This window comes from Sarcophilus harrisii, chromosome 1 (assembly GCF_902635505.1).
Source record: "Sarcophilus harrisii chromosome 1, mSarHar1.11, whole genome shotgun sequence".
In the NCBI taxonomy this organism is placed as follows: Eukaryota; Metazoa; Chordata; class Mammalia; order Dasyuromorphia; family Dasyuridae; genus Sarcophilus; species Sarcophilus harrisii.
Window position 1 is genome coordinate 305,309,349 of NC_045426.1, and position 23,515 is coordinate 305,332,863.

General features: G+C 34.3%; 1 protein-coding gene across 2 annotated transcripts in view; it reads left to right on the forward strand.

Annotated features, from left to right (window-relative positions):
* The window catches only part of GRIN2A (glutamate ionotropic receptor NMDA type subunit 2A), a 506,739-nt gene that overhangs the window by 318,272 nt on the left and 164,952 nt on the right, over positions 1 to 23,515 (forward strand). For both annotated transcript variants that reach the window (XM_031944719.1, XM_031944725.1), the window contains exon 5: positions 21,883 to 21,997. In XM_031944719.1, coding sequence (XP_031800579.1) covers positions 21,883 to 21,997 — 115 coding nt within the window. The remainder of the gene's footprint in view (positions 1 to 21,882; positions 21,998 to 23,515) is intronic.

A 23,515-nucleotide genomic window follows, 5' to 3' on the forward strand; every position in this document is an offset into this window, starting at 1 on the left:
AATAGTAGAAAGGATGTAAGAATAAAGTTAAAGGATAAAGGCTGGGATTAATTTAATCAAGAATATATATGTATATATATATATAACATATATGTATACATATATACATACATATACAGCATGTGTTTAAACACACACATATACACACACACACACAGCCAGCGATTCCTAAAAGACTTGGTGAAATTTTAAATTTTGATAACCTTAAATAATACATACTATTCTCTCCATATATGTATAAATATATGTTTGTACCTATATCTTGCCAAAGGTTGCTTTTCTGTAGGAATGAATCAAATAATATCAAAGTTGGAAATGAGTGCAAAGATTTTAAAGAGCACAAGCAATGACTTTTCCTTTCTAATGTTCTAATTATGTTGCAGAAGACTAATCAAATTATTTAGGGGCTCCTTGATCAATATAATTCCTCCCTATTTTAAGATTACAGATAAAGTTTCTAATTGGATCTAGGTAATCATATATCTATCCACACATATCTATCCACACAATAATATTCACAGATTAGAAGAATACAATATGTGATGATTGGTGGATATTGGTGGTGGTGATAATGTGCTTGTGTGTGTGTGTGTGTGTGTGTGTGTGTGTATGTATGTGTGTGTGCGTGTGTGTGTGTGTATGTGAGAGAGAGAGAGAGAGAGAGAGAGAGACAGAGAGACAGAGAGAAACAGAGACAGAGACAGAGACAGAGAGATAGAGAGAGAGAAAGAGACAGAAAGACAGAGAGAGACAGAGACAGAGACAGAGAGACAGAGAGAGAACGAACGAACTAGGGTTAGTTCAGGGTGAAAAAGGTGAATTTTGATTTTGAACTGTCTGACACGGAGAGAACTGGGCTGGAGAGGATTACAAAGTGGACGGCAGTTTCTTGGAGCTTTATGAATTGACTTCATCTCCCTGGGATAGCCTGTAGCAATGAAAGGTAACGTCACCTGACATTTCCTCTTGTGTACACTAGATGTCTCTATTGATTCATGACAACATAGCTAAAGGCAAATTTCTCTTGTAATTTCAGTGAAGTGACTCTTAAAGACACTTGATCTAAAACTCAGATTTTGGCCTTGGGACCCCCAAGGGGCCCTGCCTATATCATGACAAAGCTACAGTGGGAAAAAAAAGAGAACATGAAAACCTACTTAGAAACAGTTACAAAATCACTGAAAGTCACAACACTGAATCCTTTATCCTTGGTAAAGAAACCAGTTATCCCTTGAGTTGTGAAAGTTTTCTCTGGTTTCTTTCCCTGATAAATATGGTATAGTGGAGAAGATCACTGAAACTGGAGTCAAAAGATGGGGATTCCTGTCATAGCATCTTATAACTGTTTGAGGATAAACAAATCACTTTACCGCACTTAAAAATGTACCAGTCATAGAAATACAATTGTTTTATGTAGAAGTCAGATTTAGCCACATAGTCTTATTGGTCAGTTATTTTCCTTAAAGGTTGGGAGTTCATAGAATCATAGATTTGGTCCTGGAAGAAATCACATAGTTCATTGAAATGAATTCTCCCATTTTATAGATGAGAAAATGGAGGCCTGTAAAAAGAAAAGGAGGATTCAGATGTTGGTCTTTTCTGTTGAATCCAAATCAGCTTAGCAATCTTTTGTCTTTTTTCCTTTTTTGATAAAATAAAATAATATTCACCAAAAGCAAAGAAGAATAAAAGCCTTATTTATCTTATATAACAACAGAATAAAAAGAATGGACATAAGAAGATAATTACCAAATTTAGTTTTGTATATAAAATCATAATACATGTAATCAAATTCATGAGACATTAGATACCAATGGGCACATCTGAAAACTATCAGCAAAATCATGATCAAGAATTATATAAATTGAGCATCAGCCCTAAAGTCAGGAGGACCTGAGTTCAAATCTGGCCTCAGACACTTAACATGTCCTAACTGTGTGACCCTGGGCAAGTCACTTGATCCCAATTGCCTCAGCAAATATATATATATATATATAAATTTTATTTATAAAATGCATTTTTAAAGATAAGTACTGGCAGATGGGGGATGGTTTCTGCCTTAGAATAAAAATCAGAGGTGCTTGACTCTACTGGTATCCATGAAATAGCAAGAGGCCTATAGGAAGGTCTTCTTTGTACTGGAGAGATTTTTTTTTGGAGGGTCATAGAAAGGATTTAGATAAAGCTTGCACAGAATGAAAAATCCCAGCACTTCTTTCATAGAACCTTAATATCTTTAAAGATGAGAGACACAGGGTAAACATGAAAAGCACTGACTCAATCTCCTAAGAGACAGAATGAAGATTCTGTTTTTGTTTTTGTTTTTTTACTGTATCTTGTTGGAACACCTTCCATTTCCTAGGTATTTGTCTAAGAACCTAAATCTATTGTGCCATAGAGTATTCAGCAATGAGTATTGTCTTGCCACTGTTGAAACTAAAAAACATATTAGTGAATGATAGTGTTGTTGTCTACATCAGAGGTTGTCAAATACTTGAGTCCATGAGCTTCCTGAAATTCTGATGAAGCCTGAACTTGATTAAAATGTAATCGAAAAAACAGACAAAAAAATTAAAAAATGTAATTGAAAATTAATTGTAATTGGCAAATAATTAACAAAATAAATAAAAATATAATAAAGCAAAGATACCATTACATTTTTTAAGAGGGAACTAGAGTTGACTTGCTCCTGAGCATAGCTAGTAAGTATCTGAGATTGGATTTGAACTTGGTTTCTTCTGATTCTAGGATTTGTGTTCCATCTACTCCACTGCATTTTACAATTAAGTCAAAAGTTGGCCTGCAGGGTTCCTTATATAAAGATCAGAAGTCCGTATTTGTATTTGAGTTTAAGACCACTGATATATCCAACCAAAATAAAGTGAGGATTTATGTTTTTGGGAGACTTGTGTTGCTAAATGTTTAACAGCCAATCAATAACAACAACAACAACGAAAGACATGAAATACTTTTAAGTTGAATCTACATTTTCTTCATCACTTTCTTAAGTCTATGTAATAAACAAGACAATAAATCAAAGCCTGATTTGTAATCATTGGCCAGTTTCCCAGGTGTTACTGCTCACATGGTATAACCCTCCTTCTGGCAATTACATAAATTTCCCAACCATAGATAGACTAGATAGATATAATATAAAATTGGATAGAATAAAAATAGATAGAATAGAATAAAAGAGGTTTGTGTTTGTTGGATTAAATGACTCAGGTGAACTGTCTACACTAATCAAAATTATTTAGATAATTGTACAATAGTCCTTTTCACTCTACGTAGATGCAACCAGTAAGCCATTGTTTGCTGCTGGGTAGTCTCATAGACCTCCAGTCTTATAGAATGTTTGAGTTGCGAAAGATTTGAGATATCACTTGATTCAACTCCTTCAGTTTAGATTTAGGATACCATCTTTTTGGCTTCATTGTGTGTTCTGGCTATTCCTATTTTCCTTTTTGTTTAACTTTGTTTCCCGCTGCAGTTCTTTCTGTCCAACTTATTAAGAATTTTTCATATTCAATAGAATGTAAATAAATGATAGCATACGTGCTTCTCAGCATGTGGGTATATATTGCTGTTTTCTGCTTTGCCTCTTAGCTCCCCTTTCTTCAGAATGAGGATTTGGTTTTAAATTCATCCTTGGCTATGGCCAACTCCAGTTGGCTTTGTGTCCATAAACCTTCAGGCATGTTCCCTCTTGGGGACATCTGTCCTCTCAGATGAGTTTGATTTGATTGGCTGGGTAGATTTGCTCTGGCTCTAGAACTTTGGGATTGGAAATCTTTCCCTCTCTTTGGCACAGCATGTAGCAGAGAGATTTTAAACTACGACACTGTGACTCCGTCCAGAAACTGGTTATGTTGCTAAAAGCAGGTGCAGACCTGACATCCATATAGCAGTTGGAATAGTAACTCTATAGCTTCTTGCAGCACTTTGGCTTAGTCTGAAGTATAAGCCTTATTGGTGCCAGGCTATCAACCCACCAAATGATGCCCCTGCTATACTGTTACAGTCTGTAGTTCTTTGTAGGTTCATCTGCTAAGTTTGGCGGGCAAAGTTTTGGATACAAGCAGTCTTATGAGATAGTATTCACTTCAAAGATTTTTCTGCCAATGTTAGAAACAATTAGAAATTCCATTTTTCTGATGATAACTTCACTTTTGGGGGGGATTAATTGAATCCATCTGCAAAAAGGAGATATCAGGTCAAAGTTCAAGCCAATCTAACAAGTATACATTAATTAATCCATTATGTACAATGGAGGCAAAATGTCATAATGGAAACATATTGGTCTTGGAGTCAAGAAAACTTGGATTTAAGTTGTACTTTTGATCCCTATTAACTGGTATAGACAAGTCACTTGACCATACTAACTATATCCATATTAAGCACGGACAAATCACTTGATCCCTCTCTGATCCAGGAATCTTGTTGAAATTATGTTATAGTTACCCATGGATATTGAAGAGATTTCCATGCTGAGAGTTATCTCCCATACCAACAAAATCAGTCTGGACTGAAAAACAAATCTTTGCTCAAGATTCTAGTGATGTAAGGATAAATATGAAAAGTGTCCTGTTCTCAAGGAAGTTTTCCAAAAATGAAAAGAAAAAACAATATTGCTCTTTGACTAAATAGTTCATATCTGAAAGTTTTCTCTTATTAACTTCTTATGAGTTGTCTAGTTGTCCATCACAGATGATATGTCTCCCCTCCTATATAATTGTCCCAAAGAGGAAAGTATTCACTTTCCTCTTCTTGTGTAGAACAGTTTTCAAAAATTTCCTGCAGTTTTTTTGTTTGTTTTTACATTCTTTAGGCAAGAAAACAGCCCCTAAACCCTCTCTCTATCATCTCTCACTCTTATGGCATGACTGACCCACTGGGGTGCCACTTTTATGCCATTTCTTATACACAGTTCATGAATTGCAATAATATTGCAGCCCATTCTTACACCACCATCTGTCTCTCAAGTATCTCCGGGTGACCTGATATTTTGATTCTTTGGAGACTGTGGCAATTTATGATCTGCAGCTGTATATCATCATCAAGAGAATATTGAAATGTTAAAAAGGAGAGCTTTTGTTTCATGAAAAAACCTAGGGTTGTTGAAGCATTGCTCAATTCCCAAATATATTCCATTATTCTCTCTTTTTCCTATTTAATTATAGGCTGCAGCTGACTGTGTATCTGCAGTCTTTGCTATCACACACATATACATACACATTTAATATAAATATATGCACATATGCATATGTTTGTGCACATATGTGTGCCTTTTGTTGCTGTTCATCCTTTGTTCTCAAAAAGGACCAATGACATCAGGAAGGAAATATTTTGACTTATAAGTATATATGTATGCATATATGTACAAATATATGTATGCACTGTATATATATATATATGCATATGCAAATATGTATACAAGTATACAAATGTATGTATTGCCTGCCTTGTGGATATGTGTACATTTATATGCATGTATATTCATGGATATATATATATATTCATGAATACCTATCATATTGTATATATATGTGTATATTAAAATAAACATACAAAATATAATATATGTGTACTGACTCTAAAGAATCATCTCTGTAGCAATAAGGCATTCTTTATTCACTTGTTATTTTCTATGTGAATTATTCTTCACAATGAATATGAATTTCATTTAGGACACATTGTGTTCTGAGATTGATGCAACTGGCATAATATTATCCCTATACAGAAACATCTAGAACACCTGCTATAAATAGGGAACCACTTTTCCCTTGGACTTTGTACTGGGTATTTTGCTTGATAACAGTAAACATCTGCAGCAAGGACTCCCTGATTTATACCTCACTTGATTTAATCATATCAAAACATTGTTAATCATGTTTTTCTATTGTATTTGTCAACGAATTTTGGAGTTTTTTTTTTTTTTTTTTTTTTTTTTTTGCTTTACTCAATCAAATACTGTAAAATAGTGTGTTTTATTGATGCTTTTTTGTCTTTACATCATAGTCTTTTCATATATTCTTTCTCTTCCCCAGATTGAACCCTCCCTTTTCACAAAGGAAAACAATTTAGCAAAAAGATCTTATGGAGTGCAACCAATTATATACTTAATATTTGATATTACTAGCCTTCTACTTCTCTGATAGGAAGGACGCCTAATTATTTGTTTTCCTGTTACTTGATTACTTTTTACTAATCTTTTAATTTACTTTGTTGGAATAATTAATTGTATACATTGATTCTGCTTACAATCAAAGGATCATAGATCAGAACTTGAACCTTTTGTTTTATGAGGAAATTGAATTCCAGGGAGGTTAAATTACAGGTAATAGAAGTGACAAATATCAAAAGTGAGATTTGAATCCAGATCTTCTCTCTCCAGGTCAGCTAGACAGTGAAGTGGATAGAGGGCTGGGCTTGAAATCAAGAAGACTCATCTTCCTTACTTCAAATCTGGCCTGAGACCTTACTAGCCATGTGGCCCTGAGCACTTAACCCTGTTTGCTTCAGTTCCTCATCTATAAAATGAGCTGAAGAAGGACATGGCAAACCATTCCAGTATCTCTACCAAGAAATTCCCAAATAATAAATAAAGAAAAAATGTGATTGAAAAGTGACTAAACAGCAATACAAACACCAGCTTTATACCCAGTGTTATTTCCACTCACTATGCCTTATACTGTTTTCCTCAAATTTATTTCACTTTCTATCTTTGCTTAAATATCTTCTCATGTTTCTCTGGATTCTTGATTTTTGTAATTTCTTATTGCCTGATATTTAATCCACTTGTATACCACCTGATTTTTAATATATTTCCTAATCAGTGAATATATGTTTTGTTTCCACATCTTTTTTATTCCAAAGCTGTGATTAGTTTGATATACATTGGGTCTTTATTTCTGCATTTGACTTCGTAAGACTATCAAATGTTTATTTATTAAGTACTTGCTATTTGCACCATAGTACTTACCATATACACTACACTAAGTGTAAACACTTAGAAGGAAATATATATTATACATTCTATTATTTTCCCATCAACTATATGACCGTAAGAATGCAATCTGCATATGGCTATTTCCTCCAGGAATGAAACTCACAGATCCTCTCTACTTTGGTAGATAGTCTTCAGGAGTTTCCCTGACTTATAGCTTCGCTAACTAGTCACACTATTGATGAGCCTCTCACAACTTAGCTAAGGTTGTTTTTTGATCTTAGAAATAAATTTAATCAACATGTCTTGAAAGTCTTTCTAGCTTAATGAGGTCTGCTAGAGCTTGTACCCTATGACATGATCTTTAAGAATTTAGGGTCACTTCCATACCATAATGTAGTATCATGTGCAGACTTTAATGGAGAAAACATATACACACATGGAAATGTACATAACATCTAGTATAAAATATTCCACAATTATCAGATGAAATATAATTTAAAATGAAGAATAAATTGTACACTTACAGATAAATTATTTGGCTTCCATCCAATTACCCAAACCAGAAAAAAAATTCTGACTAAAGTTTTAAATCCCATAGAAATGTTTGGTACTATGTTTAATAGATAGTAAGCAAAATATGATCTCTTGATCTATGCTACATAGAGATAACTTAGATATCAAATAGCTCTTGCCAAAGAATATTTTGAGGAATGAACTGTAAATTAAATATTTACAAAGTAAAACAGTACATAATGCTTGGAAGCTCTGTAAGTTTGTGCCAGGCAGTATGTCAAGCCCTGGGAAGCCAAAGAAAAAAAAAAAAAAAAGTAAAAATTGTCCTTGCCCTCAAGGAGCTTACATTCTAATGGAGCCAATGATACATGTGAATATAGATACTTATTTACAAGATATATTGAAAATAGATATAAAACAACTTTAAAGGGGAAGGCATTAGCAGCTAGGGAGCCTGGGAAAATTCTCTATTGAAGATGGAGTTTGAGTTGAGCTTTCGAAGATACCCAGGATTCTAAGCAGAAGTGAGCAGGGATAACATTCTATAGATGGGACACAGCTAAAGCAAAGGCAAAGACATAAGAGATGGTCAGTTTAACTGAATTATAGAGTACATGGAGGGTGGGAACAATGTCATTAACAGTTAACAGGCATTTATTAAATACTTATTAAGTTCCAAGTGTTGTGCAAGGTATTGAGGATACCCAGGAAAATAAAAACAGTCTCTTTCCTCAAAGAGCTCATATCTTAATGGGGTAGATAATATGTAAATAGCTAGATACAGATATATTTGGAGCTCTTGAAAGGAAATCTCAATGGAAAGGCAGACTGTAAGATAGAAAGGAATCAGGCTATGAAGAGTTTTAAATGCCAAAGAAAAGAGTTGATATTTGAGCCTAGAGGTAATGGGGAACCTTTGGAGTTTGTCAGTAGGAGTTTGGAGGCTAGATTATAAGAAGGGAGACATATAGTGAGGAGAGCTTTGAGATATGAAGTTCAAACTAATCCTGCTGAGAGATAACATCCTAAAGTACATTGGTGAGGAAATGAGTATATGAGAGTATATGAGTATATGAGAGGAAAAAAAGGGGACTGAAAGGAGAGATGTGGAGCCAGAAATGACTTATCCTTTGGGTATTTTATTAGCCAGGTCCCCTAGAATAGAATTTTATACTAACCTTTATACTAAATTTCTACTGTATGTCTTAGTTTTCCTGACTTCCTTCAATGACTAAACTCAAATCCTATTTTCTTCTCCAATCTAACCCTCAGTACCTTCCTCTCTGAAATTACCTTCTGCCTATTCTGTGTCATGTTTCTAGTTATTTGTATGTCATCTCCTCTATTAGGTTTAGAGATCTTTGAGGGGGTGTCACTGTTTTTGACCTTCTTTATGACATTAGTACTTTGCAGATAGTAAGGCCTTGATAAATGCTTCTTGTCAACTGACTGATACCTTCTACCCACTGGCTATGAACTTTTTACTCTAAACTCTTTTTAATTATTTTAACCTGAACACCTCTGACGGGTAATTTTATAAATCCCTATGGATTGTTCCCTATCACCTACCCACTCCATTCTCAGAGACATGACTGGGAACACAAAGTGATTAATAGTCATCCATCCTACCCCCATACATTTTGAGGCTAGATTTGTTCTTATCTTAGTACCACAGGTAAGGATCTAGCCTTAGATTCACTAGAGCTTTACAAGAGTAAGGTAAAAATGAACTTGGAAAAATGGAGAAATGGATGTACGAACAAATGAATGAAGGAATGAATTAAAAAAAAAAAAAAACATTTTTAAATGTTTGCTATGTATTATGTATTAGGGATACAAATAGAAAAAACATTACTTCATTCCTGCTTTTAAGAAGATCATACTCCAATCAGAAGAGTTAATATATATTAGAGAGTTTAGTGGAAGGCCCAATGGAAAGGCTCAAAAATTCTAAAGAATTTGGTTTTGCAGATGTTAAGACTTTGGGATTTTCAAGTAGGTCGACTTTCCACTTTGACTTCAGGAAAAAAAAATGCACATACATAAAATATGTATACATACATGCATATGCATGTGTGTGTATATATACACATAAATAGTAAAAATATACATGTGTATATACGTATGTAAATTACTTTCTCTTTTATCCTTTCCCAATTCCTTTTTTCTCAGTGTGATTATAGCATAAGAGTTCACCCTTCCTCCCTGCCTCCACTGCCTTTTTAACATAGAACAAGGCCTTACCTTAAAAGTCAGGCTCAGATGGTAGGACTTTTAGGTGTTCTAATAGGTTAGTGGAGAAAAATCATTGTGAGCAAAGATATTACCAGATTCCCAAGCCTCATTTTGTAGGTAGTTTAGTTATGTACACAGCTGGCCTTAGTGTGTTACTGAAGTTTCCCCCAAACACTAGAATATTTATTTCACTTAGCAGATGTACTTGGATCACTTTTAATCTTTTTTTAAATATGCAGAAAAAAATAAATGTTCTTTTCTTCAGCCAAATACACATAAATGCCTAAAATTCCTTCACTTTATGAGTAAGACTTTTCCCATACAATCTTTCCTTCCATGGTCCCTTTATTTGCTTCTACAGTCTTAAAGAAAGGGTGATATTTAAATTTATATTTATTTTTTTTAATGAATTGAACTTGAAGGACCTAAATTAAAATTCTGATTCTGTCATCTGTCTGGTTACTTTAGTCAAGTGCCTTACATTCTCTGGCGGGTTTTTTTTCCTCTGTGAAATGAGGAGTGTGTTGTGATTCTTTGATCCTACACTTTATTTCCTATTTTGGCTCCTTTATCTTAGTTATACTTTAATTTATGATGAAATGAAAAATAAAATATTAAGCACTTTATATGTGCAATGCCCTATTGTAAATCTGGAAATAAAGCTAGAAAAGGAAGATGGTCCCTGCCTTTAAGAAGCACATTCTAATAGATAGAGAGAACACATAGAGGCAGATGGAAAGAACCTATGGCACTTTGGCATTCCAAACAATGCTAAGCACTTTACTTAACACTCTTTGAATTCAATATTAGCTATCTCTCTCTTTTTCTGATTTCCATAGCTCCTTTATCCTCTTTCATTTGTTGAAAGTCCCCTACCTTAAGTAGGAAAAACTTATCCTGATCCTGGATAGTCAACCTCCTTCATAACATTACTCTGCTCATTCATAGCTGCCCTGCCCATTCATCCCAGATCTTGGCTTGATTGACCTACTTTGCAAATTTCTCCAGGGACTTGCTCCAACCAGCAGCATGGTGCCTTCTCTCTCTATTCCCTTTCCTGCTCCCCATATTCCTGGCTCCAGTTTCACTCTATTCTGCCACAAACTCCCATCTTATGACATGAGAGCCTCCTACTCCTTAACAATAGCCAATTTCTATATCTTTTCAAACTCCATTTTGTTTTATCATGTAATGGAGCTGGTTTTCTTACTTTATGTTTCTTGAGCTTTCTCTCCATTCTTTATTCTCTTAAAAATTAATTTCTTTTTTTTAAATTAACAAGTATTTATTTGCCCTTGCTTTTATCACCCTCTTACCAAACAAAAGCCTTGTAAAAAAAATAATTGGTTAAAAAAAACCCTCCTACATTGGCTATGACTCCAAAATATGTCTTATTCTTCATGTTCTCATTCTTTCCCTGTCTCTTTTCTTTGTGGTGATTTTGTTCTGTTTGTATTTTTTCCCCTTTAAAATTATTTTAAAGTGAGGAGATAGAAGGTAACACAGGCTTTTGGAAAAAAAAAAAAATCTGTTTTGTCATTTGTATAGAAAAACTGACTTCCTTGGTTTAATACTGGAGTTTTCACCTTTATTTGTGTACTATGAACCCCTTTGGCATTTTAGTAAATTCTTTCTTTCCCTTCTCAGAATGTCTTGAAATGCATAAAATAAAATACAAAGGATTACAAAAGAAATTAATCACTGTGAAAATGAAGATGTATTTTTTTCTCATCCAAATTCATAAATTCTCTGAAACCTATTCTTGGACCCCCAAGTTCAGAACTCTCTGCTCTGTCACTAATATTTATTCCTTAGTTGATAACATTGCTTTTATTTACTTCTTCTACCCTCCTTTTCAAGAGAATGATCTTATAATCATGGGTGAGGAAGTACATCTCAGGAACATGGCTCCTCTTTGAAGGACTCCTCCAGAGGACATACTAGAAATCCATGACAGGATGTGAACCATCTTGACTGCTGAATTTACACAATATTGTCAAATTCCATTACTGGAACTGGACAACATTTAGACTCCAATTTAGGTCAGGACATATTTAACATTGTTCTAATGCTTTGGAAATGTTACCCAGAACTTTTGTCAGATTTTCTCAGTGCTGAAAGCTTTCCTTGAACTCCAAACCACATGAAAAACAAATTCTTTAGATGGGGGAGATGAGACTTAGGAAACATCTTCCTCCTGAAGAGAAGAAAATCTATGCATTTATCTGCAGTAATGGCATTAAAAACACAAAAACAGCATCTTGTTTAATGAGTGTGACAGTAGGGAATATTTTCATTTTTGTGAAAAACTTATTCTGTTTGCCTGGTTCAAACTTTATACATAAAGATCAATTTAATGCAATACTTTATCAAGTTAAGTTAATGGCAATTAAGTACTACATGGTCAGTTCTATGCAGAATAATCTATAGGCTATAAATGAATGAACAAATGAATACATAGAAGGCATTCTTTATGTGCCTACTATGTACTAACCAGTCATTGTACTAATAGACTATAGAGAACAATGAAACAGTCTCTGCCTCTTCATGAAGCAACATGTGGATAGATTAGTATAAATGAGAATTATACAAATGAATGAATACCATCTTTGCTCTTGAAAAGCATATCATCTAATTGGGGAATATGTATATTCACAGGTAAAATCACATATTCTCAGTGCTCGTATAACACCTGGAACATGCTGGTGCTTAGTAAATGTTTAGTGACTGACTGAGTCTTCTTGTCAATCCATCTATAACATAGTTCAATTAATTTTTCCATGGGACAAAGAAGTAATTCACCAAGGCCAGATTTTGTACCTAGGCAAGCTACCTACAAAGTGGGACTTGAGAATACTGGGAATATCTTTGCTTATAAAGATTTTTCTCCACTAACCTATTACAAAATTCCAAAGTCCTACCATCTGAGGCTGACTTTTGGCTCCTTTCCCTTTATTGCTTCAAATATAAAATACAAACTCTTTAGTCTAATTTTGGAGACATTCTACAAACTAGTTCCAAACATTTCCCGACTTGTTTTAGATTCCTGCTTTCATGTAGTCTATGTTCCAGCCAAAATGGGTTACCAACTGTTTCATGAAGTAACTTAACCTTCCATTGCTCCACCCAGTGCCTTTAGACATTTCTTGCTTTATGTGTTACACATTAAACAAATTTGACTGACCATAAATGTGAGGAGTAGTGGTAGGACCCCATGAAGACGGGGGCTCCTATCAGGCTCCCACTAAGGCTGCAGAAACTTTGGAGGGTAAAGTTATGTAGAGCTCCACCCAGAGGAGAAAGTCTGGGAAACTGTCCACTATATAAGGAACTGTCCACAATGTTAAGCAGAACTATCTATCATATTTGGGTTACTCTGTCTCCATTACCTGTTATTGGAATCATTATCTTCTTTCAGGACTCGGTTCAAGTGCTGTCTTAAGTCTTATCTAACCACCTCCTCCTTGGTCATTATCATACCCTCTTCTCAAATTCACTTAATTACTAAGAAATTAAATTTTATTTACTATATATCCTTTTTGGAAGGAGATGATTTGCTTTTTTTTTGTCCCCAATAATTATTAGTATTAGTACTTGTATTCAATCACAGAACATTACAGAGCAGGGAGTTACCTTATCAATCATCTAGTCTATTGAAGAAGACAGGAAATGTATATAATATAAACAACTGAGATCAGAGGATCTGGATTCAAATCCTGCCCTTTTATGTTTACTAGTTGTATGACCTTGGCAAGTAAGTGAACCACCATGGCTTTAATTTCTTCTGCTTCAAAATGAGAGGTATAATATATTGTATTTAACTTATACCTTAACATATTTAACATGTATTGGTCAACCTGCCATCGGGGGGAAGGGGTGGGAAGAAGGAGGGAAAAAGTTGGAACAAAAGCATTTGCAACTGTCAATGCTGAAAAAATTACATCTTGTAAATAAAAAGCTATAACAAAAAAAGAATGTTAAAAAAAATGAGAGGTATATGCTGCTCTTCCCCTGTGATTTCTTCCAGAGCTAGATTGGGGATGTTATGATGAAATTCATTCTCAGGGAGGGTTCATGTTTTGCCCAAAGTTCAACAGTTAATTGGTAAAGCCATGTCTAGAACCCAGATCTCTTGACTCACAAATTAATGGGTTTTTTTTCTTATTGTAAGGCACTGGGACTAAAGTCAGGACAACCTGAATTCAGACTTGGAGCCAGGCACTGTATGACACTGGGCAAATCATATAACTTCTCTCTATCTCAGGCTCTTCAACCGTAGAATAGCAATCCTGCAAACACCTACCTCTCAAGCTGGTGACAAGAAACTGAAATAACATATGGAAAATGCTTAGGACATTGACTATCACATAGAAGGCACTTGTTAAGTCCATGTAGTCTAGAGAATTAATACTAGGGGGACCCATGGAAAATAAATTTGGTGGCAAGTTTATTAAGGCAATCTTATAGTGCCTGGCACATAGCAAGTGCTTCAAAATTCTTGCTGTCTATTTCAGGGAGTCTTAAACTTTTTCCATTTGTGACCCTCCTTTGCCAGAGAAATTTTTATGTGACCCTGGGTATGTAAGTATATAAAATAGGTATATAAATCAAACATTTATTAATAATAAATCATAATTTCACGATCCCCAAATTTAGTTATAAGACCCCCTATGGGGTCACAAACCACAGTTTAAGAAGGTGGGATCTAACTGCCTAGGGAAAAAAAAGTAGGATTATTACTCAGAAAATCTTTACATAAATTTTCTGAAGACATGCATTATTTTGTGATGTGTGAAGAGAGGTTCACCAGAAAACGGGCTGAGTCTTACTTCACTGAAAGTATTCTAATGGAGAAGCTCGAAGGTCTTTTATTCATTTTCTTGGGAGAGATGTCTATTTCAGATGGACTAGTTTTAATCCTGTCTGATTTGAAATGATCAAGTGTGCTGAGTCACATAGCTTCATCTCTGGTCCCTCAGGGGACTGGCCTTTTTTGCTCTCTCAGAGAGGAAAGAGATCATTTTAATGCATATTTTTAGAATCATTTAAAAAAGTAAATACCTTTTATTTTTAAGAAAAAAATCATTGTCTTTTTCTCTCATGCTTTGCAACTTTAAGTTAAAAAAAAAAAAAAAAAAAGAAACACACCATGATCAGTAAAGTTTTTATTCTACAGAAACTGATTTGCACAGTATGGTACAGTAGAAGGAATATTGAATTTATGGAGAGAGAATTTGGGCTAAAATATTGTGTGCTCTTAGAGAAGTCTGGGACTTGGTTTGCTCATTTAGAAGAGGAGGTGTAAATATCCTCTAAGCTCCTTTCTAGCTCAAAATCTAATCCCCCTCCCATTAAAAAAAAAAAAAAAAGCTTTATTGCAAATTGTCTTTGAAATTGTTTTCAAGAGTTCATTTTATATCTCAGTCTTCTAAATCCTGATTACTCTAAAACTGTCTGAGAAGCTGAGCCCTATTATGCAGAATTACACAGAGGAGTTGTTTCTGCCTCAATATTTAAGCCATTGTACTTTGGCTATTTTTGTTCAAAAAGTCACAAGTGATTAGGAAAAAAAAAAATTAGTACCAAGGTCCACATATAATGTAATTATTCAGGCAGCTAACTGGTATCATAGACATATCACTAGATTTAGAGAGGGGGAGACTTGAATTTAAGTCCTGTCTTATATGCTATGACCTTGAGCAAATGATTTAGCCAAAATGATCCTCAATTTCTTCATCTATAAAATGATATAATAGCATCTAACTCATAAGGTTGTTGGGAGGATCAAAAAATAACAAATGTAAAACCCTTTGAAAAATTTGAAGCATTGTAGATGTGATAGCTATTAATATTGTTTTTATTTATCCAAAGCCCTTTTGGGAAAAACACCGAGAGAAGAGAACATGTTAAAAAAAAAAAAAAAAAAAAACCTCTAGGAAATAGAAAAAGAAATTCAAAAAGGAGTTAGAAAATTATCATGTGTGCTATAACAAAAGAAACAAGGGCCAATTATGGAAAGAATGTCAAGGACCCTGAACAACACCTATGAAAAAGTAAAGACATTAACATTAATGGGGAGAAAGTGAAAAAATTGTTAAAATGGAGTCTTGAGATCTGAGAAAAAAGAGAAGCATGTAAATTAAATGATTAGTGACAACTTTAACCTTCAATGGAAAAGGGAAGTATTGAGGAATGTGAGTAATTCAAAAACTATATGTAGGGAGATGGTAATTAATGCAAAGGAAAATGAACTTGAAATCTAAAAAAGGATAAAGGCACATATGGAATAGTATAGACTGCAAGGCTATCAGGAGGTGGAAAATAATAAAAATGTCAAGAGAACACTTTATCAGATTTCTGAAGGTAATGAAAACAGTACAAGGACTATCTCTAAGGAAAGAGAAAATGAGAATCTGCAGAGACAAGACTTTTGAATTATATTGTTTAAATACTCTAAGGAGCCATGCACAGTGTTTACAGAAAAAAAAGGGAAATCTAGAAAATGACTCTGTGAAATTATTAAAGCAACAGTGGGTTTCGAATGCCAAGCAGAATTTGGAAATAGGGGAACAGTACATGAAAAGTTAAAGAGGGAGAGAGAGAGAGAGAGAGAGAGAGAGAGAGAAACAGAGAGAGAGAGACAGAGAGAGACAGAGAGAGAGAGAGGAGGGAGAGAGAAAAATTATAATGCGGGGAGGAGGGAAAAAAGAGGGCAAAAATGATTATTTGACATTTAAATGGCTATAAAAAAAGATGAAAGAACTGAAAAAACTTGAAATTTTTTGCACTTTGCTGCAATAGAGAGGAGAAACACCCCTCCGCTCCGGAGACTGCAGGAACAGAGTCCCAAGGTCTCCTGCTTGCAAATGGGGGGATGGTCGTTCTGCCGATCCAGGTGATCCCGGAGTCACGTGATACCCCCAAACTGTATGGAGTAAGGAGACCCTAACTCAAAATTGACTACTTAGAGACCTCTCAAAGTGAAGGTAGAAAGTTTTTATTAGAGAATTGCAGATCCAAAGTGATGCTTGGAAGTTGTCTAGTCTATCATTTTCATCTTATTAAGGAGAGAAGAAAACAGCCTCATAGGTGAAGTGAGTTGCCCAACTCTACACAGATAATGTCAGAAGCTGGATTCAAGCCAAGGTCTCATGGCTCTAAATTTAGAGTTCCTTTGATTCATGAGGAAGAGCTAAGATTTAAATTTAGGTCATAAGACTCTAAGTTCAAGACTCTGACTTTTTATCTCTCCCCCCAAAAAAATTAACAATTTTTTAGCTCACCTTTAAAAGGTAGATAAATTCTCTTTATATGTGTTTGTGTTACTATAAAATAATAGTAATTTCTACAATGCTTAAGGTTAGCAAAGTACTTTATTGTTATTTTATTTGATTTTTACAACAATCTTTGTAGATAGATGTCATTATTTTCCCCATTTTACAGATGAAGAAACTGAAGTAGACAAAGATTGCTCAGGGTCACACAGCTAGTAAGTATCTGAGACCAAATCTGAACCAGTAATCTATCCACTGGGACTTAGTTACCATGAAAGACTACATCACCAGACCTCCCTTTGACACATACTTTTATGTAACCATGAGGAATTCACTTAATTTATTAGTTTTCTAAAACAACTTGATAAGATTCTAATATCAGTTATTGATATACATAAATAAAGGGAATGCCTCACATTGATGAAATCATGGTCCAGATCAGGAGGGAAAAAGTATCTTTTATTTGATTTTAAACATTAAGATTTTAAGTGATGAGAGACTAATTTCATAAGGCAGCCCATTCCATTTCAAAACAGCATCAATTGTTAGAAACTTGTTTTTTATATTGAGTTAAAACCCAGATCTCTCTTAGAATCATCAATTTAGAGCTGAGATAGATCTAATCCTATCCCTCTCCTTTCTAGATAAGGAAACTAAGAGCCAGAGAAATTAAGTGAATTGGTTCAAGTTAACATTGGAAAATAAATGTCAGAATTTGAATTCAGATTTTCTGACTGCAAAGCTTATTGGTCCTAGTTCTGCTGTAGGTACCATAACAGCTCATTCTTCTTTCATATTTTAGCCCTTAAAATGCTGAAAATTAGCTATTATGTTCTCCCTAAGTCTTTTGCTACCTGAGCCAACATTTATGAGTTTCATTCATGTCACTGAGACATCTCAGGACACATTGTTTTCTACTCTAGATTTACCATATTCAACTTTCCTTGAAGTTACTCCCTACTATTCTTACTCTTGTTTCCATTCCAAAAATATGGAAAGATCTCAAGTGACATAAAAAAGCAGAAATGTGCACTTGTTATGGACTTAAATAATATCTTTGTTGTACTTAACCTTGGTGTATTCATGCATTAATTGATGCTAATACAAATATAGGAAATGTAATTTAGAGCTTAGCAGTAGTAAGGATTGTTTGTTGTATATTATCTGTGACTAAAGTTTTATGATCAGATTTTCTAGGTAAACAAAACAGCAGTTAGATTATACAGTTGTATATAGATGCTCTGCAGGTGTTAGTATGAACATGATGAGGCGGTCTGTACATAATAGTAATTCCCTATTTAAAGGATTTTTTAATTTTTCGTGACAAAAAAACCCCCAGCAGGAAATGGGAATTTTCTTTCCCAGAGACTGGATGGAGGAATTAAAGGTTTTAGGTATTTGTTCTCTGTTGATCCAATACTGAAACTATAGTGTATTCCCTGTCCTTCCTTTCTCCCCTCCCCCAACCAAAGAAAACCTGATAATATTGTTTAGGAGTCTGTTAAAATTAGGGAAAATAGATGACATCATTGGCTCAGACCTTTTGAAAATATTTAAGGAACAAAGGAAAATGTTAAACAGATAATCCCTTTGTTATTTCCAAGTAGTTTTGAATGGAGGAGATTACCTCTAAATAATCAAACCACTAATTCTGATTCTCCTACAAAATTGAAAAGAAAGGAAGGAGCAGCAAAATAAAAAATGAAGGAAATTAGAAAGGAGAAATTTAAAGAAATTCATTTGGCAGAGACAGAATAAACCATAGATGCTTGCTTTGTTTATCCTTGTTCTACAAAAAGACCATGACATCAGAGAGGTGATGGCTTGACATGCAAGTGAAGTGGATTTAAGTGAGGGAGGGCTGGCCAGGATCATCTGCTTCACTTTCCCAACTAAAGCCATTTGGGTCCAGTGACCAGATTTAGATCAGGATGATTGGAGATGGCTCTGGCTTCTGTGTGGCCTTTTTAATATGAGCTCTTCAACAGATCTCAGTTTGATTGAGGCTGCAGCCCTTCGGTGATTAAGGATAAGTAGCAATTGAGATAAAGAATTACCTCTTTCACCTAGTCCAAAAATAAATGAATGAATGAATAATGAATAAATAAATAAATAAATGATTGAATGAATGAATGGATTTGAGAGGGGAAGACAGCAGGTTTCTGGCCCAAGAAGAAATGACTGCTATTTACATTTAATCTGAGTGAATCAGGACCCAAACAATGACCAAAATCTATCCTGTAAACAAAAGATAGTTGTATAGGTAAAATGACTGAACAGAAAACCAGTTTATTGAATGTAAACACTGAGACTATATCTACCCAATATCACACATCTTTATGAAAACTAAAGATAAAAATATTCAATTCTCTGAATATTTCCATATATTAAGATAAGAGCTTTCATTTCTCTGCCTTGGAAGCATGAACATTTTATGATTTATGATTGATGTTGACTTGATATTAAAAAAACCTCTGCACATCTACATTGTTAAGTTTTTCCATTTTTCTTCCAAATTTCTGACATTAGGTTAAGCTTTATTTGAACATATTTTCCCTCCAAAGCATTGATTAAATAAAACTCATCAGAATTATTTTGAACTGAATATATTCTTTTCCCTAAACTACATTTGGATCATAGTACTAGAAGAGAACTCATACTGGAAGATAACTCAAAGACCATCAAGTCCAGTCCCCTCATTTTACAGATGAAGAAACTGATGTGTAAAGAAGTCTTGTTAAAAGTCGCACATATTAAGTACCAGAGGTCAAGTTTGAGTAGTAGAGGCAGTAGAGAGTGGTTTTGCAATCAGGAATGGCCATGAAAGAGATGTGGCTTTAATATATATCTTGTATAAAAGCATTTTCTATTCAAGGCTTAAACTTTTTCCACTCACAACTCCATTTTGCCTGAGAAATTTTTATGTGACCACAGGTATAGTAGGAATATAAAATAACAAATCAAACATTTACTGATAATATATCATAATTTCCTGACCCCACATTTAGTCATAGTTTAAGAAGCTGGGATTTATATGAACCAGTTTTTTTTTTTGTTTTTTTTTGAAGGGAGGAGGATTGAAGTTAGTCAAACAACTGATTATTTTAAAAAACTATTAGGTGTGAGTGGGTAGTTAGTATGTAGAAGTAATATGGAATGGAGTTAATCTTAAACTTACCCAAGGTCCTTTTAGCTCATTGAACTTCCACTGGAAAGCAACAACAGAGGAAAAAGAATAGAAAACAATTTTCCAGTAGTCTAAATAATGAATAGAATTTTTAGCCTACTGACTAAAAGTGTTAAGTTCTCTTCAAACCTTCAAAACCTAGGACATTTGTCAAGGAAAACTTTCAGTTCTGTTTTAGAGTAATTTATTGCTAAATGAGCAAAAACATCCCTAACCCACTGAATATGATATTGACTGCTTGCTACTTTTACACATTGTTATTCGAGGCAGACAGATGTACATCAAGATGATAACTTTGCAGCCAAAAGCCAGTTAATCAGTCTGGGCCATTCTTTAGACAAGAAGATCAATCTATTAAGCAGCAAGTATTTATTGAGTCCCTCCTATGTACCTAGTGCATAGAAACAATTCTATGACTATCATATTTGTTCTAGGAATGAGTAGGTGTGGGCTGTACATCCATCCTTTGTGCTATTTGCTCTCATCCCAATTTTTTGAAGTGTCAAGGAGACAGAAATGAGAAGTGAAGCAGAGAAGCTCATTATAGGAAGTGATGAGTGATTTATTCTTTTATTCTGAGTAAAAGATTCTTAGGTAAGCGAGATGGTACAGTGGTTAGACTGCAATGCCTGGAGTCAGAAAGGTCTATTTTCTTGAATTCAAATCCAGCCTCAGGAATTTTTCTTAAAGTGATCCTGGGCAAGTCATTTAATCCTGGCTTGCCTGAGTTTCCATATCTATAAAATGAGCTGTAGAAGGAAAAGGCAAACCACTCCAGTATCTTTGCTAAGAAAATCCCAAATAGGGTCATGAATAGCTGGACACAACTAAACAGCATCAAAGAGGTTCTTATTTTTTCTCAGAAAAACCTGAGTTTTAATCCTGCTTCAGTCATTTACTAGCTTTGTGATCCTGGACAAGTCACTTAATTTCTCGGTATCTTATTTTCCTTATCCATAAAATGGGGATAATCATATCTACTTCCTGGAGTTATTTGAAGATTAAATAAAATCACATATAGAAAGGACTTTGCAAAAATTAATGCTCTGAATAAATGCTAGTTGAAATTGTTGTTATTATTATTATTGTTATCACTATGGTCTATTTTGGGAGCCTGGTGAAGCTTATGGACTCCTAATAATACTTTTAAATCCATAAAGCAGAATATATTGTATTTTAAAGGAAAATCATTAAAATAAGAATTATCAAAATAAGTTAATTGATCCCAGATTAATATCTTCCCTCCAAGGATTCAGAAAGATGAGTAGATAGCCCAAGAACCATGAAATATTTGTTTCTTGTAAGGCAAAAAACACTCAGAAAGAAATGGATAGGGTTATATATCATCTCGATTGGAGCTCTAAAGAACTGGGTAGGAAATAAGATAAGAATTCCAGGCCATCCTAAAGAGAAACAATTTTCAGATCATATATATGATCTGAAAGTTGTTTATTAATAGATTGATCTTCTTGTATATATAGAGAGAGAGAGAGAGAGAGAGAGAGAGAGAGAGAGAGAGAGAGAGAGAGAGTGTGAGTCAGTCCTTACTCATCTAGCTGCCTGGATTCAGCTTTGCAGTTTGTGGTTTTACATAGGAGCAATGACATTTCTAGTTTATGGTTCATCAGTGTTATTTCAATGATTGAATCATCTCATTTGTTATCAGTTCACTAATCTTTCCCTGAATTTTCTCTCTCTCTCTCTCTCTCTCTCTCTCTCTTCAGATTCATGATCAATGTGACATGGGAAGGCAAAGACTTGTCTTTCACAGAAGCAGGGTACCAAGTGCACCCCAGGTTAGTGGTGATTGTGTTGAACAAGGACCGAGAATGGGAAAAGGTAAGCATCTTTCTTCCTCAGTGTTTGTCTGTCTCAACAACTTCTTGGCAGGTACAAAAAGACAGATAACAAAGAGCTCATATTCTACTTATGTAATTTTTTTTGACTAAGCTTTTAAGAGGATCCATATAATGACAACATTAGAATGGACCTTAGAATTCATCTGGTCCAGATTTTTACTTGGAAAGTAAAGTAAGAGGCTCAAGTAAATTGAGTCATTTGCCTAAAGTTTTGACTTATACTTTCAAATGTGCCCATTGCTGATCACCCTTTAATGCTGCATTAATCAAGAGTTTGTTGTGGCCTGGATTATAACCTTTTTCAGAATGAGATAGGTTGAGCTTTAATAAAATGTCTTTATCAAATCTTGATTTGATGTACTGTAGCAATTTCAGGCTAAGACTAGGGAATTACTACTCCTCTCCTAAGTCAATGATTTCATTTCCTCTTTCTGCTTATTTTATATACTCAGCTCTTTAAGATTTCCAGGATAATGTCTAGTGCGTCACCAACCAATACTCCAGGAGATTTAAAAAGGGATATCATTTTGTATCTAATTTGCCATGTAGTTTTATACCACCTTGAACCTCCATCATACTCAGCAGCTTGAGTAGTAGATACAGTGATGGATTTGAAGTTTAAAGAGTTAGGTTCTAATTACAATTTTTACACTTATCAACTATGTGATCATGTTTAATTACTTAAACCTTTTTGACTTTTAGAATGTCATTGTATATAAAGTATTTTACATAGTGTTGAAATAAATGGAAATAGATATCAGTAAGGGTTATTATTTATAAAACTTTGCAAAAGGTGGTTATTTAGTATTGAATGTTTAATCCATTTGATCAATAATTTTCTCTTAAAACACATTTAGAGATTAGTTTCTGGTTGGGCACTTTCTCTATTTCTACTCCCTGAAACTATTCAAAGGAATAATTCTGTCTGATCCAGCTTCTGACTTCCTTAATCATAAATCCCTAGTTATCTGACTGCCTTGAGAATAACTTTGGGAACTAGATTCAATTCACTTTTCAGATGTTCTTCAAATTCTATCTTCATATGCCCTAAGTAGAGGTGTAAGAATGTATAAGAATTAAAACTAAGGATTTTTTCTTGGAAGGAAATATAAAGAAGAGACAGAATTATATAGTGAATAGAGTATTGGTTTTGGATTCTGAGGTCTTGAGTTCAGGTGGCTCTCATACATACAATACAACTTTGGTCACAGCATCTAATTTTTTCTGTGGCTCAACTTCCCTCATCTGTAATATGTGCTTGTTGATTTAAATTCTGAAAGCCTAAATTAAATACTTAGTATATATCTAAACTTGAATTGGGCCTTTGAATACAAAGACAAAAAAAATTAACAGTCCTTGCCCCCAAGGACCATTCTTGGGGTGGAGCGGAAGAATAGAGAGGATTATAAAGGAAGTAAAACAAGTTAGTATATATAAAATAATGGCAAAATACATGAAGAGTAATTTCAGGCAGTTAAAAGGAAAGCTCTAACAAGTG